Here is a 16,303-nt window from a genome sequence, read left to right as displayed (position 1 = left end):
TCACACTTCTTTCCGCAGCATCACCTTGATGTTGCTGCAGACCTGGCCCAGGGCGGCAAAGATCGGGTTGCAGAAGGTGCGGATGCAGAGCGAGTAGATGTGGCTGATGCACTGGATCTCGATCAGGTAGCTCTTGATGCAGGGCACCACCGCCCAGATGTGGCAGAAGGAGATGCAGGCGAAGAGGAAGCCCCAGAGCAGGGCCAGCGGGACCCCCAGCAGCGTGGACAGCAGGCGGTAGCACCAGTACTTGGAGACGGTGAAGGTGGTGTAGCTCACCTTCCACACGCCATCGAAACTGTAGGTGCCCACGGGCTCCGCGATCACGTCTTCGAAATCCACCTGCGGGGGGGGAGGGGGAACCCTCAAGTCACAGCAGCCACCCACTTCTCAAGCGTCCGAGTCCCCTGGGGGGCTTGTTACACCAGGTGGCTGGGCCCCACCCCCTGGGATTCTGGCCCCGGTGAGTCCAGGGTGGGGCCTGAGATTCTGCCTTTCTGACAAGTCCCAGGTGATGCGGGTGCTGTGTCCCAGGGCACAAGAGCCAGTCCCCTTCCCTCTCTCATGGGTGGATCAGAGGCCCCCAGGAGTGGAGTAACTTACTAAAAGAAACTAAGTGAGAGGCAGGCCATGAGCCGTGGCTCTGAAATTCTATGATTTCGTGATCCTAGGAAACTGGACAGTCAGTCATCCTGGAAAAATGTACCGGGTACCTGCCGATAGGTTGATGGACAGGCAAAGGTTCCTGCCCTCCTGGAGCTTATGGCAGGCAGTTACACCACAGTGACCAGTGCTCCGGTAAGGGAAGGACAGGCCGTGTGCACCCACAGGGTGACATTTAACTTAGCCTGGGTGTAAGGCTTCCTGGAGGAGGTGACATCTAGCTAAGCTGATACCTAGAGGTAGCCAGGGCGAGGGATGAGTTGTGGGCTGGAAAAGAGCGTTTGGGTCACCAGCTGCTACGACCCAGTGGGATAGACAGTGTGTGCTCTTGGGGAGATGTAGGTGCTTCTGGAAGATCAAGCACAGGCCCAGGCCGGAGGGAGGCTGGAGAGGCTAGGCGGGGCAGGCATGGGGGCTTGAGTGTGATGAGAGCCACTGAGGGCTTTTGCACAGGGTGTGGCTCGGCTGGATCTGAGCTTTTTTTCAGTTGAGGTATAATTGACATCTAACATTATATTCATTTCAGGTGTTCAACATAATGATTTGATTTTGTATATGTAGGGAAATGATCACCGCACTGAGTGCAGTTAACGTGTCGCCACACCTAGTTACGTATTTGTGTGTGTCTGTGTGTGATGAGAATTTTTATGACTACTCTCTTGGCACCTCTTACATAGACACTACATACAGTATTGTTAACTGTAGTCACCATGCTCTACTTTACATCCCCAGGACTTACTTATCTTGTAACTGGAAGTTTGCACCAGTTGAGCCCCTTCACCCATTTCACCACCCCTCTCCCTGCCCCTGGAAACCACCAGCCTGTCCTCTGCATCTCTGATCTGAGTTTTGAGAGGCTCATTCTGGCTGCCGCAGCTGTGAGGATGCACGTGGGGGGCGAGTTGGGAGCCCCGCCGAATCCCGCCCGCTTTGGGGTCTTGGAGGTGTTTAGAGGGAGGTGCAGCGGCCTGAGAGCTGTGTTAGGATCCGGCACGTGGTGAGGTGAGGGCCGCGGCGTCCTGGCTGGTGGAGGCATCTGGTGTCTGAGCGCAGCACCCTGGTATCAGGACACAGGCTTTGCTCTCCCCACGCTGGTCCTGCAGCGACCTCAGACCTTCCTCTGCCGCTGCCCACCCCATCCCTCCTTTGCAGCTGCGAGGAGGAACGGGGGCATTCAGAGAACCCTGCTCACGCATCCCCTGAAATGGTGACGGAGGCCCCATTGGGGAAGACGGAAGAAATACAAAAGATTGCTTTCGGCCAAGTCACTTAACTTTTCTCTAATCCCTGCTGAGCATTAAGCACCGTCATAGCTACTTTCTCATATGTGACTTCATTTAGTGGCACTGAGCCTTAGCCGTCTTGTCTGTAACATGGGGGCTGTGTGTTCCTGGGCTGTTTTCATGGTAGTTGGTTGAATGAATGCATGAATGGATCAGACTAATTGGTGGGGGGAGTGGGGACCAGTGATGCCAGAGCTCAAACTTCAACTCCCAGGTGAACCGTTTTCCCACTGTTGGAGGGGAAGGGGATTCTCTCTACGCCTAAAGTTATTATTAAAATTACTTTTTCTTATAACATAGCCACACTGCAGAAAGCTAAGGGAATAGCAAAAATAAAACACAAGCATCTCCCATGTGTATTTCTCTAGTACTGAAATTATTATCGCTTTGGTGTTTTTCTTTCCAGTGTAACTCTTTTGGTGGGGGGGAGTGGACATGACCATGTTGTATGTCCAGTGTTGAGCCCTGTTCTCATGTGGCTGGATTCTGAGCTCCTGTGCCAGGCCTCAGATCCCTGGGTTCCCCCAGAGACAGCTGAGGATGCAGCCCCACCCTGGGGGTGGTACATTGATGCGGAGCAAAGTTCACGGGGTGAGATTTCAGGCTGCAGGCGATGTTCAAAAGCTGACTTGGGTGGGCAGAGGTCCTTCCAGGACCCGCTCGTAAATCTCAACCTCCAGCTTTCTCTCTGCAGGGGTTTAGCGGAGGTCATATAACCTCTCATATGGCCCCCTGGATAGAAGGGAAGGGCTGGAAGGAAGAATATGAATATGGTCCTCATCTCTTTGGAAAGGATGGCACTTCTTCCTGGAGGGCTTCTTGGAGGTGGAGGTGGTGTCTGGCTGGGAATCTGGGGGGCTGGGGGTTCGGAGGCAGAGATGCAGGAGTAGTGTGCTGGGTGTTTGGAAAAGAAGGCCCAAGGTACTTGGGGAACGTCCCATGGCTTTGGAGAGTGGATGGAAAGGGCTGGCATCTTTCTACATCTGGTCTATATGGGCAGAAATCCAGAGCTGCTGTTGCCTGTAGATCCAGGAAGCTGGGGACTATAGGCCCTGGGGGACCATTCCAACGTTGACCTGGTACATGCACCATGATTGTGGAGATTCAGTCAAACCCCCAGGGCCTGGATCCTGCCGACTGAGCTGTTCTGACCTCTGAAGCCCGCCCCTCCCCTATCATGGCCATGCCCGGCCTGTGCCTGATGCCTCCTAGCACCCGGGCTGGGCTCTGGATCCTGGTGTGGCCCCAGGAACCTGGGCAGCTGAGGGAGGCCTTTGGGCAGAGGCGTGCTCCCTGCCTTTATCCAGCAGGCTCTCCCTCCTTCCTCCTCTCTCCCATTCAGCGCCTGGGGCCTCTACTGCCCCTCCTGTGGCTGTTCCTTAGGACCGAGTCTCCCCACTCACAGATGACCCAGCCCTGCCTCCTCACGTCCAGCTGGGCAGACAGGTGCATCTGGGCGTCCTGATTCTAATCTAAGCTCTTCATGCGGCCCCAGCCAGGGTCAGACCCCGAGGCAGATGCCGGCTCTCAGGGAGGGTGACTGTCCCCTCTGAGGTCTGGTCCTTTTTGGCCAGAGAGACCTGCCCCAGGGCAGGGCCCCCAGCCCCTTCTTCACGGCCGCCCACTCTGCTCCAAGCAGGCAGCAATTCCCCTGCCCCTCCGCAGCCCAGCCTGCTTTGTTCACTTATTTCAGCATATTCCTCCATTCAACACGTTTGATGATTTGTGTCTGGCCTCTAAGAGGCGACAAAGTGGAAAAGAGCCCTTGACTGAAGTCACACTGCTGAGGTTTGAGTCCAGCTCTTCCTCTTATTGGCTCTGTGACCTTCAGCAAGTGTCTTAGCTTTCCTATGCCTCGTTTTCTTAGATTGATTTCATCAGGTTTATCGGAGGATTGAATAAGATATGACCTGTAGATACTCAGAACATTGCCTGGCACAGAATCCCTGATCACTAATTGTTAGCTGCTGGTGGCTGTTACAGAGCGCTTTCTTCAGCCGGAAGCTAGGGTCCCAAAGGTGGGTTTGCACACCAGCGCAGTTGCTGATCTGATGAGTGACTTGGGCAGATAACCTCTTTGAGCTTCATTTCCTCAACTGTAAAATGTGTTTGCTACTTCTTACAACCCTGCTATGAAGAATAGAAGTAATTTCTTTTCCATCTGTCCATTTCCCACCATCTGTTCATTTACACATCCATCTATCTATCCATTCTCCCATCCATCCACCCACCTATCCATCCATCCATGGATCCCCCAGTCTATCCATATGCATCCATCCATTCATATCCATCTACCTATTTATCGGCCTATCTATCCATCCATCCTCTTATCCATGCATCCATATCCATCCACCAATTCATATCCATCCATCCATTCATCCAAACAAATATTTATTAAGCACCCACTTTGTGCTAGGCACACCTCCTCTTGGGCAATGCTTAGTACATATACATGGTAGCTGCCCAGTGACAGTAATAATTTGTTCACTTGCTCTGAAGTTCCTATCAAAATATATCTCAGAAAAGCTGTTGACACCCAGATTCTAAGTACGACAGTTCTCCAGCCTACCTGGTCATAAATGTGTGTGTGCATGCTTACTCAGCCTGTGCCGGTAAGATGGATGGGGTCCTCTTTTCCCTCCTTTTCTGCTATGGTAATAATCCTGCCCCCAAGGATCTCTCTGTTATGTCTTTTAATCTTTTTTTTTTTTTTTTTGCACAAGGCAGAAGCTGTTGTTGCTGGCATTTGAATTATTTCCAGTAATTGCCTTAGGCACTGTGCACAGGGCAACTGCTCCGTTGTCTGTGAATGCGAAAATATGCTCTCAGAGGGACAGGTAGTCCTGGGAGGAGGAGGCCGTTCCTAATCAGGACTGAGCACTGAGACCGCCCTCTGGTCACCGCACTAGTTTGGGGAGATATTTATAAGGCCCGGCTCAGGCAGCCCTAGGCGGACGCGCCAGTGTATCAGAGGCGCACGGTGACTTCATTTCTTAATTCATTTCCGGAGGTGGAGGGGAGATGGCTGCTTCTGCGAGTGTAGGGCAGGGGGCTCGGGCTGTGGGCGGAGCCGCAGGGCTCCGTGTGCAGCTGGAGGCGGGGCTGGCGGTGCGAGGGGGAGAAAGGGGCTGCTCGTAAGGTTGGTGTCCCCTTCTCTGGCATATTTATTTTTGGAACAGCAAGAGAGCCAGTTGATTCATCGGAACCGGCCAGCGCCGCTCCCGCCATCCCCAAGAGGGCGGGGAAGGTGCAGGACAGCAGAGCCAACGCTGCCGGCGGTTGAGGGGGAGGCCAGACGCCACACCCCTTCAAAAATGCCTCCCCCGCATTCCTGCGTGACTCAGTCCTTGGGCATCCAGGGCCCTGCGCAGTTCAGACAGGCGCTCTGTGGGTGGGGGGACGGCTCTCGGCAGGGGGACAGATATCTGGGTCCAGTTTCCACTTGTCCAGCGAATCGCTGTGTGATTTGGGGCCTGGTGCTTGCCCTCTCTGGGCCTCTGTTTTTTGTTCGTTTTCGGCTTCTTGTTTGTTTGTTTTAACTCTACCGAGAGGATTGGACCCACATCTCTAGTGACACGGAGTTAGTTTCGGAGCCAAGACCCAAAGGAGTGGCTTAGCTTTGTTGGGTCTTGGTTTTCTCACCTATTACCTTGCTATTGAAAGAGTGGTCCACAGTCACTGCCCCCTTCCCAACAAGGCAAGTACAGAAGTTGAGAGTAGGCATTTGGAAATAGTCACAGTGATTTGAGCCAATAATTTTATGTCTGTTGATTCTAATAATAATAAAAATTGGAGCTTACGTTGTCAATGCCTATTTTTCACTTCATCTCTCTAGTAGTTAATTTTTATTGACTTTTGCAAACTATTGGTGTACAACAGATTGGAATAATAATAATAAAACTGGCCTTTCACCCAGATAGCCTGAGAAGCACTGGCCTGCAAAGTTAAAGCTAAAATGAGGTGATAGCTGCAGAATAGCTGAGAAATGGCAAAGCTCTGCTTCCTGTGTTATAATTGGTAATAACGTGAAAAGATGCTCAACATCACTAATTATCAGAGAAATGCAAATCAAAAGTACAATGAAGTATCACCTCACACCAGTCAAAATGGCCATCATCAAAAAGTCTACAAACAGGGCCTCCCTGGTGGCGCAAGTGGTTGAGAGTCCGCCTGCCGATGCAGGGGATACGGGTTCGTGCCCCGGTCTGGGAGGATCCCATATGCCGCGGAGCGGCTGGGCCCGTGAGCCATGGCCGCTGAGCCTGCGCGTCCGGAGCCTGCGCGTCCGGAGCCTGTGCTCCGCAACGGGGGAGGCCACAACAGTGAGAGGCCCGCATACCGCAAAAAAAAAAAAAAAAAAAAGTCTACAAACAATAAATGCTGGAGAGGGTGTGGAGAAAAGGGAACCCTCCTACCCTGCTGGTGGGAATGTGAACTGGTAACAACCACTGTGGAGAACAGTAGGGAGTCCCTTAAAAACTAAAAATAGAGCTACCATATGATCCAGCAATCCCACTCCTGGGCATATATCTGGAGAAAACCATAATTTGAAAAGATACATGTACCCCAGTGTTCACTGAAGCACTGTTTACAATAGCCAGGACATGGAAACAACGTAAATGCCCACTGACAGAGGAATGGATAAAGAAGATATGGTACCTATATATTTATACAATGGTATATTACTCAGCCATAGAAAAGAACAAAACAATGCCATCTGCAGCAACATGGATGGACCTAGAGACTGTCATACTGAGGGAAGTAAGTCAGACCCAGAAAGTCAAATACCATATGATACCGCTTATATGTGGAATGTAAAAAAATGGCACAAATGAACCTATTTACAAAACAGAACTAGAGTCACAGATGTAGAAAACAATCTTATGGTTACCAAGGGGGAAAGGGGGCAAGGGATAAATTGGGAGGTTGGGATTGACATATACATACTACTATCTATAAAATAGATAACTAATAAGGACCTACTGTATAGCACAGGGAACTCTACTTAATACTCTGTAATGACCTATATGGGAAAAGAATCTAAAAAAGAGTGGATGTGTGTATATGTATAACTGATTCACTTTGCTGTATGCCTGAAATGAACACAACATTGTAAATCAACTGTACTCCAAAAAAAATAATTAAAAAAATAGAATTCTATACAATCTGGGATAACCATAGTAACGCCCACAATTTGGCCCTTGTAGGTGTCGGTTTCTGGCCATGTCTTATATCCAGCATTTCGCCCAGCCTGTAAGGGACAAGCAGGGGTGGAGCCCACGCTGGCCTGACACCAAAGCCTGAGCCTGAATTTCCCCTGCTGTCTCCCTGATCAGGGTCATCGCAGGACCGGGTACCTCAGCCGCAGGTGAGGCAAGAACGCAACACAGGCTGGTTCTGAGGGCAGGAAGGGGGGGGCCAGGGATTAGTGGGATCTTGGGGTCCAGGGCATCCTACAGGGGGTGCCTGGGGTACCTGGCCTGAAGGTAAGGACACTTGGGTTCATATAAAGGAACTGTGAAGAGACCAAGATAACAGAGGGTGACCGGGATGGGGGGGGCGGTGAAGGGATCCACCAGAGGAGCCCCCATCAGATCTCAGTGAGCCCTGTCCTTGCCCGTCTCTTCCCTTCCCTCCCTGCCCCCTTAGTCTCTGCCTTCGGGAAGGCTGGTGCGGTGGACTGAAGAGCAGTAGAAATGGCCCTGGGTTGAATTGTAGTCTTGGCTGTGCACCAGCTTCTGGGGGGAAGTTAGCTAGTCTCCAAAGATGATCCCAGATTGGTCATGCCTCTCAGCACACAGTCTCAGCCCATAGCGAGCATGGGCTTGCTCTGTGACGCACTTTAACCACCAGAATGCTGTAGAGGAGATGCTGCTGCAGCTGCGTGGGAGGCCGCCAGTGAGACCAGCAGAGCTGCCCAACTGAGGCTGCTCAGCCCACAGAACTGAGAGCCTCAAAGGCTTGTTGCTTTAAGCACCGAGTTTTAGGGTGATTTGTCACACAGCAGTGGATAACTGATATGCTGTGTCTTTAGGGGAAACTGGTGACAACTCTGGACTACAGGTTTGTCTTCTATAGGACAAGGGGGACTTGTTTGTACTTTAAAGTACAAAACATTCACCGGCCCTGCCTCATAAAATTTCTGGTGTCAGGGCCCAGAAATCTGCATTCTCACAAGCTCCCCAAGAAAGTGGACGTTTTTAAAAACTCTAGTTGATACACAGGAGTCCCTATAACACTGTTGTAAATACCTCAGTGTGAGTTAATCCAGTGTATAGCCCTTCTTAGAGGTACCTGCCAGGGGTACTTTCCAAAATGAAGGAATTGCCAATGGGGAGTGCCTGGAAGGTCATGACCTTTCCTAATTCAGCCTCAACTTGCCCCTTCTGCCTCCTCTCCCACAAATTCCCTTTCAGATGCTCCTAGTCCCATTGTTCGCCTGCAGACAGCATAGCAAAGAGGTTTCGCCTGTGGGCCAACTCAGCCTGGCTCATGGTCCATGGCTTCCTGGAAACGTGCTGTGATCCATTAGTAATGTCTGCCATGGACATAGGCAGGGGAGTGGCAATACCCGTTCCTCACGTTTTCCGCCTCTGCCCATCATTCTTCTCTGCGTTGTGGCCTTTGCTTGTTTTGTTCCCTCTTCTTGGAAAGCCTGATGCCCCCTTTCCACATTTTACATTTTTCTTATTATTTATGCACCTTGGATACCACCTCTCCATGAAGCTGGTGCCTCGTTTTCCCAGATGAAAGTGATGTCCTCCTCCTTCCCATGACCCTTCATCTGGCACTGATTTAAGGCAGTTAGCACTTCCTCGTGTGCATTCTCATTGTTTTTAGTCTCATCTTCTCTGTCTGTTGGGATTCTTGGATTCTTGGAATCTGTTGGATTCTTCTCAAGAGGAAGCACCAGGTCAGTTTCATCTTTGTGAAACAGGGCGTCCAGATGGGCCCACACTGGGAGCAGAGTTTGGAGACCTTGGGGGAAGGAGGGTTACTGGGTCCTCTGGGTGTTAGCCTAAGCTGAGAGGCAGAAGGTGCTGTCTGTGTGCTTTTCTGAAGGGGGAGGGTCTTGTGGCAGATGTGGGTTGGAGGTAGGTGGGAACTAGTGTGATGGGCTGGGGTCAGGTCTCTTCCTCGGCCCTGGTTGAAGAGCCGGCTCTGAGTGCCTGAGGGGAGAGTGGTTGAAACCAGAAGCTGCCTGCCACTGGGTTCAGGTGTCCCTGCTCTAGGGCCTGGCTGCCTAAGTGTGAGTTGGGGAGGGGGAGGGATGTCGATGAGAAAGCCCTGAGATCTCTCACAAATAGCTGGTGGACTTTGGGGTGGGACTGGGGCCCTGCAGGAATGCACGAGGAAGGGGCTGGAGGCTTTGCAATCTGGGTCTGAAGGGAATGGTGTCCTCGCTGACCACCTGGAGTGCCAGGGACCGCTGGCCTCCTTTCCCGCCCCCCCGAGAGCCTAGCACGGGCCCTACACGCAGTGGGTCTCGCTTGCTCATTGCCACGTCCTCTGGGACAGCACAGTGCCTGGAACGGAGCAGGCGCGCAGGAATGACTCGTGGAATCGATGTTCCATGAATGGTGGTGATGGGGGTGAAGGGAGTGAGGCGAGCCTCCCCTCTGCCCAGGCCCGGCCCGGAGCTGGGAGACTACAGTCAAGTCTGCTGGGCTGTGCGGGGCTCTCCCTCTGCTGTTGGCACTCACTTTCCAGCCTGGGTTTACGGGTAGCACCAAGCCTTGCTCAGGGAAGTTTGGGAACGTTTTGACTCTAGAAATCCAGAGGGAGCCCCTCCTTCTGCTGAGGGTCAAGTCCAAGGACCCGGGGGTCGCGTCTCCTGCTCTTCACCCTTGTCTTTCCTGTGTGAAACCTCAGCAGCTGGTGGTGGAGGGAACGGGTCTCCCTTTTCTCCACCCGGCCTCTGTCTACACTAGGGACTCAGGCCCAGAGAGGGAAAGGGATTTGCCCAGGGTCACACAGCAAGCTAGAGACGGGGCTGGGACTAGACTTGGGTCTCTGTAGCCTGTCTTACTCTACCGTCTTACGGCGTCATCCTCACACACGTGGAGCCTGTTACCACATGTGACACCACCCCGATGGGAGCCTTTCCAGCCTTCATCTTGGCCTGACCTTGTTTCTCTTTCTCTCCATTTGTGTCCCCTTCACCCCCGCGGTCCCTTGTCCTCCCCCCCGCCCCCCGGTCCTTTCCCTGGTCGATGAAAGACATCCAGGTGACCCGAAGGCCAGCCTGTTCAGATGGACCTCTTTCTTTCAGCCACGCTCTCTCCCATTTCTTCCTTTTCTTCATTCTTTCACATCCCTTTACACCAACCTGAAGTCTTCTTGAACCTGTCTGTGGTATTTATCTGGTTCTGTTTTAGAATCCCTGTTCTAAATTTCAGAATGTTTTCATCTCTCACGCGTTAAAAATGAGAGAAAAAGTCAAATAAGTTCCCAAACCAGGGAATGTCCAGTAAATACACCAAATAATCATCTCCTCTCGACAAGAACATTTGTGGGCCTTTTGCTTCACCTTTGAGGCATGGTTTTCTGGGGCTCAGGGCCTCCAGGAGAGGGTAGCTCCTAGTCCCCTGGGAGGCTGCATAAGCAGCTGTATCTGTGTGGCCGCCCCCATTGCTCCCTTGGATTATAATCTGGGCCTCGAGCCTGGAGCCAGCTCTCTCCTGGCTCACTGGGACCCAAGAGCCTCTCTCCACTTGTCACCTGCTACGGGATCCTTCAGAAAACACATTCTCCCTTAGGGTCCTCTTTTGCATTCCCACAGCCGGCTAGGGCCCACCAGAGGGGAACCTGAGTGTCAACACCAGCCCTGGCTTAGCTCTCTTGTCCTGCAAGCTCCTCCAGGCTCCTAATCAGCTCACATTTGCACACCCTTGCTGTGTGCCAGGGACGCTGTTAGGCACTTTCAAACCTCTTATCTCATGCAATCCTCTCGGTCTATTTCTATTGCACAGTGCTGCTCTGAGATCCATTTACCCTGGGGGAGTAAATTATGCTCATTTTACAGGGGGTCCAGTGTCATTGTTTTTAAGTAGAGGAGTCTGGATTTGAAACCACATCTGTTAGTGTCAAGTCTGGGACCATTCCATCTAGATCACACTGCACAAACCACGACAAGTACTGTTTGACGTTTGTATGGTGCTTTTCAGTTTAGAACGTTCATTCCCTAATTTTGCCACACTTCCCAAACTGTGCTGTGATGACCCTCTCTGCACCACAAATGATATTTATAAATACAATAATAGCATAATATGAGCTGTTACAGGGAAATGCCCTGAGTGAAGTTAGGGCACAGAGGAAGGAGCTCCTGATTGCTTGGAGGAGTTGGGGAAGGCTTCCTGAGCAGGTGACATTTGAATCAGGTCTCGAAGGCTGAGTGGGCATCCACCACGTGGAGGAGAGGAGGCTGGCTGCTGGCAAAGACACAGGAGTGTGTTCTGGTTGGTGTGGCCAGCTCCTGGCATGAGAGCTGGAGGTGGAAGAGGAAGGTAGGGGCCAGATGTGCTGGGGTTCGAATGCCATGGGGGGAAGTTAGACTCATGCAGCATGGGAGGTGTCCCACTGACGGTGACCACGCAGGGCTGTCCTTTAGAGCAAGCCCTTAACCCCGCTGTCTAATCCAGTGGCCTTGAGCTATGTACGAGCACTTGACCAGTGGCTAGTGCAACTGAAGGATTCTAAATCATGTTTAGTTTTAATTAAAATGTAAAAACTGATAGTTAATTCTGTGATTGGGAAACTTGTAAGAATGTTTGGCACAGTTTGGGTTTGTGAATCAGTTTTCAACTGTTGATTATATGAAATCTAAAGACAGAAGGGTTTCTCATAAAAACTTTGGAGTCTGAACTGAGATGCATCCCACGTCTCAGATACACACTAGATTTTGAAGATGAAGAAAGGTTATACAATTGTTCACCAATAATTGTTTTGTAGTTACTACACGTTGAAATGATACTATTTTGGACATATTGGCTTAAATGAGAAATATCTTGAAAATTAATTTTACCTGTTTGTTTTTCCTTTTTAAAGTCATGGCTGCTAGAAAACTTAAAATGACATAGGGTGATTGTATAATGGGTCGCATTATATTTCCACTGGACACTGCTGGCCTGTGATTCTGATGTATTCAGAGCACCCGGGAGGCCCCCGCACCTGCCCTTTTAAAGGCCCTTCCAGTGACTTTGATGCTGGTTGGTGGGTACCCTTCTCCCAGGAATTCTGCTGTAGTAAGATCCCTGTGGCTACCGGGTGGAGGCTGGACTGAGGGGTGGCCCTGGAGGCAGCCAGGCTGCTGATGGCATCGGGTGAGGAAAGAGGCCTGACTCAGGCATGGCCATGGGGGAGACTGCCTGAAGGCAGGGTAACCCTCATACAAGATTCCCTTTCAGGGGTCCCGGTGCCCTCTGAGAGGCCTCTGGCCTGGCCTGGCTGCTGGACGTGCGTCAGGCCAGGAGCAGGCGTGAGTGCTGGGTACAGCCCCCCAGCCTGGGGCATCAGGGGCCCCTGCAGGGGGCCAGCAGCCCTGCTGGAAACCGCCCTCTGGGGATTAACCCCGCTCCCACTGTGGAGACTGCAAAATGCCCCTGGCATGGAAAGGGCCCAACTTGGCCACCTCGTCTGTCCCCAGCCGAGGGCCAAGAGCACACAGGAAGAGCTACGGAGTTGTAAAGAGTTTCCTTTGTGACTCGCCTGCCCCGCCCCGGTCGATGGTCCTGTATGTGCAGGCGATTCTTTGCTCCTGTTGACACTAAAGGCCTTTTAGGGGTACAGGCTGGTTTGCGGGGCGGGGGGTGGGTGGGATTTGGAGAAGACAGAGGAACAGGCCTCTTTCCAGGGAAGCCGATTGCGCGGGAGCAAAGCCTGCCCCTTCCAGCACCCAACCTGGCACCCTGCAGGCGGGGGGCGCCGGGGCCCTCGAGCCTACCTTCACTATGTCCTCGTTAATGTTCTTGGGGTCCCGGTTCACCAGGTCGATCTCCTTGAAGTGAATGTCCTTGACGATCTGGGCCTCCAGGTCTGTGTGCTCCTCAGCCATCATCGTGGAGCTGGGTGACCTGCTGGAGGAGATCGCAGCCGTGTGGCCAGCGGGGCTGAAAAGACCTGGGGCAGGGACACCAGTGTCCCCAGACTTGTGCCCCTGGTGGCTAAATAGGCCCCACCCAGCGTGCCGACTGACAGCTGTCCCGCATAACTTCAGCCTGCCGCTGGCTGAAGGCTCCGGTGGCAGGCCTCCAAGCTAAAATTAAGACTGGAGCCCTGCAGGAAGGCCCAGCGCTCCTTAAAGGGGGCTGCACGGGCGCTGGGCCTCATGCACGAGCCAAGGGCCCGGTGTCTCCTGGTGCCCCCGTGGTTGGCTGCCGGTATTTGGTATTTGGCTGCTGGTGTTTGGACCCTGGTATTTGCATTTGGGCTCCTGTGGGAAGGAGGTGGGCTCAGCCCCCAGCTCAACCTCTTGCTGGGTGTGTGAGCTTGGGCACACCTCGCCTCTCCGGGCCATCATGTCCCCACCTGTAAAATGGGGCCATAATAATAACGATCGGGGCTCTGTCTACCCTCGTGGAAAGGAGGAGATGAGCTCGTGGGAGAAAAGGCTTCGGAACAGAAATGCTCTCTGGTGGGGATTCTCGTTGGAGCAGTTGGTACCTGCCCTGCTGTTTGGTGGCCTGAAGCAGGCTTGTCCAAGGCAGGGGCTTTTATTTTTCTCTCTCTCTCACATAACACAAATAGGTAGTTCAGAGCTACTGTGGTGGCTCCATGACGTCATCAGGCACCAGCCCTCCATCTTTCTGTTCTGCTCTTCTCCTACCAGAGATCTTGGGGATTTTTTGGAATCGTTTCCAAAAAGGGCAGTGTGATCTCAGGATGCATGAATAGAGATATATCATCTAGAATAATGGAGGTGACCAAGCTACCAAACTCTGCACTGGTCAGACTACACTTGGAGCCTTGTTTGGGGCCTTGGGAAACTAGACGGTATCTAGAGAGGGTGAGTAAGTTGGTGCAGGAGCTTGAAACATGTCTTAATGAGAAACAGAACAATTTTGGGTTGGAGAAGAGAAGGCTCAGCAGGGAGAAACAGGTGAACTTTACTTAAGTCCCTGAAGACTTAAGGAATGAGATTTATTCTGGCTGGTCCCAAGGACGGGTACATAAGTGGCACACTGTGGCACTCTGGCTTCATTCAGCCCAGTGCCTGGCTCCTTGTAGGCTCTCTTGATAGTGATAGCTGGTGGGGTTTCTCTTAAGGAAGAACTGACTCTCAGCCAATAGGCTGCTCCAGAAAGGGCTGAGCTTCGCGAGGTCAGACTTGTGAAATCAGAGAGTGAAAGGGAATCAAGGATTGGAAAAGTAGAGAGCTGGGCAGACTTCGGGGCTGGATAATAAACACTTAGGCAGGACTGGCTACAGAATTTACAGGATCCGGTGAAAAACAAAACTGCGGTGCCCCTTGTTAAAAAGAGATTCCAAATTTCAAGGTGGTGGCAGCAGAGCATTAAACCGAGCTCGTGGCATCTTCGAAGCTGGGGTCCTGGGGGTTGCGTGCCCAGGAAGTTGACCCGGGTTTCAGGCTCTGTGGGTCCTACAGTCTCTGTCACGGTGATTCAACTCTGCAGCGCGAAGCCTGAAAGCAGCCACAGGCAGTACGTACATCAAGGAGTGTGTTTGTGTGAAACTTTATTTGTAAAAATAAGCCGCCCTGTTCCTTTGCAAGGGTAGTTACCAAAATAGGGGAGACTGGCCCCTGCCATTGCTCAGGTGATGCCCACCTGGCTTGCCGGTGAGAGAAAAGAGATGAACCTTTGCCGGCCTCAAGGACCAGCAGTCACAACGCTGTTCAGAAACCACTGTGGCGCGGCTCTGGGCGAGGGTTTGTGTGCACATGGTGGGAACAGCGGTCACCGTTTTCTTTCAGACCCAGAGTAGGCCCTGATCCCCGAGAGCAGCCGGAGCTTCGGCCTTGGGCCTTGTGGCTTCATTAATAGAGAGGCCTGATGTCCAGAGGGGATTCTGCAGGCAGGGATTTCTGCATCTGCCTTGGAGCTGCGTGGTGTCTGGTCCAGAACCCCTCTGATGTTCCAGAGACTGGATGCCCTGAAGATGTTTCTGTCTGGAACAGCACGAGGGGCTAAGATGAGAGAGAGAAATGCCTCTGCTCGCCCCATCTCTGCTTTGTCTCCTATGGGATCGTGTCTCTGCTTCGGAAAGAATCCACTCTGCCGTAATTTCCACCTGAGCTTGGGAAGCGAGCTGCACAGGGAGCCCTGGCGGTTCAGAGAATGCCCCCACCTCACAGACAGCATTTAAAACCGGGCGAGCTCAGCTCCTCTGTATCTAAGGAAGCTTTCCTGGGGCCATTTTTTCGTTCAACACAGAGCGACTTGGTGCTGGTGTGTTCACTGTGCCCAGTGGATGGTGACCGCAGATGAGTGACCCGCTGTCTCAGCAAATGCTTACTGGGTGTGTGGCTCATGGCCGGTGCTGAGGACGCACCGGAGAAGAGCCCGGGAGCCGGAGCTGGCCAACTGCACAGTTCCCGTGAGAGGTAGACATGAAAAGCCAGTGACCAATGCAGGGTCCGGCCTAAAGTGGCACGTGGCTGGCAGGCAGGCGGCGGGTCCTGGAGGCTGTTGGGGGGGTGGGGATCCATGTGGTCCCTGCCTGGAGGAGTTTGCTGCCTTGTAGGGGATGCAGGAGGCCCCGCAGCACTGCAGACCCCGCGGAGTGTGATGAACTTGCAGGGAGCTGTGGGTGGACGCTCTTCCCGAGCATCCAGCCTCTGCTCCTGGGCCATTGCAGTGGGCTCGGCAGAGCAGCTGGAGGAAGGGAGGATGGCTTGTTTTCGCCGGGAAGGAATCATTGCCCTCCTGCCCCGGGTTTTTATTTTTTAAAGCAGGGCAGCTTTTAGGAGTAATATTGTGTATGGGTTGAGCTGTGCCCCGCTGAAAGATGTTGAAGTCATCACCCCCAGTACCTGTGGATGTGACCTTATTTAGAAATAGTCTTTGCAGATGATCAGGTTAGGATAAGCCCTTTAGGGTGGGTCCCCATCCTGAAGGATTGTGTCCTCATACAAAGGAAATATGGGCACAGGGACAGATGTGCACACAGGGAGGACGTGATGTGAAGCTACGAGTTACGTTGCTACAAGCCAAGGACCTACCAGAAGCTAGGAGAGTGGCCTGGAACAGATCCTCCCCTGTGCCCTCAGAGTGAGTGTGGCCTTGCAGGCACATTGGTCTCAGACTTGTAGCCTCCAGAACTGTGAGACCGTAAACTTCTGTCGTGTAAGCCATTCTGTTTGTGGTACTTTGCTGCGGCAGCCCTAGGCCACTAGTGGG

At 52.5% G+C, this 16,303-nt stretch overlaps 1 protein-coding gene across 1 annotated transcript; it reads right to left on the bottom strand.

The window, feature by feature from the left end:
• Nucleotides 1-13,086, bottom strand: CAV3 (caveolin 3). The gene is made up of 2 exons (XM_060110579.1): nucleotides 12,889-13,086; nucleotides 1-342 (listed from the first exon to the last, which is right to left on the bottom strand). Exons 1-2 carry the CDS (start codon nucleotides 13,000-13,002, stop codon nucleotides 1-3), a joined length of 456 nt encoding a protein of 151 aa, XP_059966562.1. The 5' UTR covers nucleotides 13,003-13,086.
• Between the last annotated feature and the right edge of the window lie 3,217 nt (nucleotides 13,087-16,303).

The sequence above is a fragment of the Mesoplodon densirostris genome, chromosome 10, assembly GCF_025265405.1.
Source record: "Mesoplodon densirostris isolate mMesDen1 chromosome 10, mMesDen1 primary haplotype, whole genome shotgun sequence".
NCBI classification, from domain to species: Eukaryota; Metazoa; Chordata; class Mammalia; order Artiodactyla; family Ziphiidae; genus Mesoplodon; species Mesoplodon densirostris.
This window is presented reverse-complemented; position numbering and strand designations above follow the sequence as displayed.

Coding starts and splice junctions, on each gene's coding strand:
- CAV3 (XM_060110579.1), bottom strand. CDS start 13,002: ATGATGGCTGAGGAGCACACAGACCTGGAGGCCCAGATCGTCAAGGAC. Junction 343..12,888: donor TTAACGAGGACATAGTGAAG/GTAGGCTCGAGG, acceptor CCCCCCCCGCAG/GTGGATTTCGAAGACGTGAT.